The sequence below is a fragment of the Rhagoletis pomonella genome, unplaced genomic scaffold, assembly GCF_013731165.1.
Source record: "Rhagoletis pomonella isolate Grant_MI unplaced genomic scaffold, Rhpom_1.0 Rhpom_scaffold_00016, whole genome shotgun sequence".
Classification (NCBI taxonomy): Eukaryota; Metazoa; Arthropoda; class Insecta; order Diptera; family Tephritidae; genus Rhagoletis; species Rhagoletis pomonella.
Window position 1 is genome coordinate 2,879,460 of NW_023458570.1, and position 3,145 is coordinate 2,882,604.

Genomic DNA, 3,145 nt, shown 5'->3' on the forward strand with positions numbered 1-3,145 from the left:
TCCGACAAAGTTGAGTTTTTTCGAAGTAGTACATGAATTCCATTTAACAATGATTGATGGGAAAGTTTTTAACACTTTAGCGGGCTCATCATCGCAGGCCTGTGGAATTTGTGGAGCAACACCAAAATTCATGAATAATCTAAATAATGTTCAATTGAGACAACCACAGGAGCACTTGTATGAGTACGGATTGTCAACACTCCATGCGTGGATACGGTGCTTTGAGTGTATAATTCATATCGCCTATAGAATACCCATACAAAATTGGCAAATTCGTGGAGAACATAAAGAAATCGCTCAGCAAACCAAAAGAAAGATTCAACTTGAGCTAGAAGAAAAAATGGGTATATTGGTGGACATTCCCACGAAAGGATCAGGCAATACAAACACTGGGAATACTGCAAGAATATTTTTCCAGCATCCAATTTTAGCCTCTACAGTAACTGGCGTAAAAGTAGAACTTATAAAAAGGTTTGGTAAAATTTTGCATACTATGGCATGTGGGTATGCAGTTAACATAGAGGCTTTTCGCATATATGCTTGGAATACAGCAGAATTATTTGTTTCCGAATATCCTTGGTTTTATATGCCTCCATCTGTACATAAAATATTAATACACGGAGCAGATATTATTGAAAAAGTTTCGCTACCAACAGGAATGATGTCAGAAGAGGCACTTGAGGCAAGAAATAAAGATTTTCGCAGTTATAGACGGAACCATACGCGAAAAAACTCAAGGTTGAATACAATGGAAGACTTAATACACACTCTTTTAGTTTCTTCAGATCCTATTATTACATCTAAGTCTAAAAGCACATCCAAGTACTCCAAAAATCACATTGAAATAGATGATGAGGTCAAAAACCTTCTTTTACATATAAATGATCTACCTGACGGCAGTAATTCTGGGAGCTCCGACTCTGAATAGTTTTTTTTTTCTAATAAAACATAAAAACATATAAATAAATAATTAACACATATTTTTAGAATAAAGTAATGCATTTTTTCATTGTATTTAAGAAGCTATTAAGAAAGCGCCGCTAGATTGACCATTTCTCCCACTGTGCGGTGAGGCAAGTGCCAGAAGTGCCGCTTGGCTATCCGAAAAAATATATGCTTTTCGAACACCTACGCAGTTCCTCTCTAGTGCCTTACAGGCCCTTTCGATGCCCAGTACTTCCGCTTGGAAGATGCTAGCAAAGTCAGGTAGTCGAAACGAGAAAGAGAGACATTCAGCGCTTCAGAGAACACCCCCGCACCCACACCGCAGTCCATTTTGGACCCGTCAGTATAGATTTCAGTGGAATTCTCCTCGACTATCCTGCCCCTACTCCAATCCCGTCTTGAAGGAAACTTCACCTCAAAGCTTTTCCTGAAATCTGTCGTAGGAGGTATATAATCTTATTGTTTCCCTGACTAGATAAGCTTGTCAAGAATACCACTATGGTCGTGCTGCAGCGCCCTCCAGCAGCTTGACTCTTTCAGTCTGACTGCCGCAGACGCAGCAGTTTCGCGGATATGGAGTTCTATGGGTAGTTGATGCAGGATTACATTAAGCGCATCAGATGGACACGACTCAATTGCCCCTATAGCACCTTCACAAGCTGCTGTTTGTATACTGCCTAATTTCCTGACATTGTATTGTTTATCTAGTGCTGGCCACCAAACTAACGCCGCATTCGTTAGTATTGGTCGTATGATAGCCGTGTACATCCAGAGGATAAGCTTTGGCTTCAATCCCCAGTTCCTACTGAATATTCTTTTTCATGTATACTAAGCTGTGTAGGCTCTCTCAACCCTCCTCTCTATATTTGTCTTCCAGCTCAGCTTGGTATCTAATACGACACCGAAGTATTTAGTCTCGGAGGACAATGTGAGAGACGTTCCATTAAGGGAGGGAAGCCTGAATAGTGGTATTTTTATTTTATTGGTGAACAGCATCAATTCCGTCTTGCTAGGGTTGACAGCCAGTCCACTTTTTGTAGCCCAGGTGTTTAGCCGGAGCAAAGCTCCCTCTAGAATTTCACTAATCGTTGAGGGAAAGAGACCTGATACCGCCACCACTACATCATCTGCATATGCTACTACTTTCACTCCACCTTTGTTGAGATCCAGTAGAATGTCGTTCAGTACCACCACCCATAGTAGCGGAGACAGAACTCCCCCTTGCGGAGTGCCTCTATTTGCATAACGGGACAGCGTTACTGAACCAATGGTTGAAATTATGACTCTGTTTCTGAGCATTTGTTCGATCCACTCGCATATGTGGTCAGATATTCCCACCTTCACAAGAGATCGTACAATTGCTTCGACTGTTATGTTATTGAAGGCCCCCTCTATGTCGCGGAATGCCTCCAAAGTGTACTGCTTGTAATGGAGTGATTTTTCTATGGTGCCCGGGACTTCATGAAGGGCAGTTTCAGTTGACCTGCCCTTAATGTATGCATGTTGAGCTTTGGAAAGTTTGGAATTTCCCAGAAAAAGCCTAATATGTAGGTCTAAAAGTCTTTCCAGTACCTTTAGCAGCAAAAGATGTAAGACTTAAATATTAGTCGGAAGTCTTTTGCTTTTTCGTGATTTCTTCTTCCCGGTTTGGGAATGAAGACAATTTTGATTCTTTTCCAGCTTTTCGGAATGTATGTCATGCTGATACTGGCTTTGTAGACCCTTTCCAGCCAGGATACCATAGGCTCCAGTAATTTCTGGAGCATTATCGGAATGATGCCATCTGGGCCAGGGGATTTGTATGGGGAGAATTTATTTATAGCGAACTTAATTTTTTGTACTGCCTTAATTCATCTTTGTATGGCTACCACAGTTTTGTTTTGTAGCTGTCGTTAAAGATTTTTCTGAGATTTGACCTGTGCTCCCTAAGCTCCCCCGTCCACCATGGAGGGGATTTTTTTCTTAAGGACGCTTTCTGGTGTGGATTTTTTCAAAGCTATGGCTAGAGTTCTTTCCAGCTTATCTACTGTGTTGTCTAGTTCTACAGCAGTTGTAATCTCCTTTGATTTACTACTGTCTAGGTTACCTGACGTTAGCCTGATAAATTTTGGCCATATTGTTCTTCTCGGATTCCGAAATAGGGAAGAGGTAGTGGGCTTTCCGCAAATGCTGAAGAGTATCCAACAATGATCCGACATCG

At 41.3% G+C, this 3,145-nt stretch overlaps 1 protein-coding gene across 1 annotated transcript; it reads left to right on the top strand.

The window, feature by feature from the left end:
• The first annotated feature begins 9 nt into the window (after positions 1-9).
• On the top strand, positions 10-635 carry LOC118749402. The gene is made up of 2 exons (XM_036484209.1): positions 10-471; positions 524-635. The coding sequence occupies exons 1-2, from the start codon at positions 50-52 to the stop codon at positions 612-614; spliced, it is 513 nt and encodes a 170-aa protein (XP_036340102.1). The 5' UTR covers positions 10-49; the 3' UTR covers positions 615-635.
• The last annotated feature ends 2,510 nt before the right edge of the window (positions 636-3,145 follow it).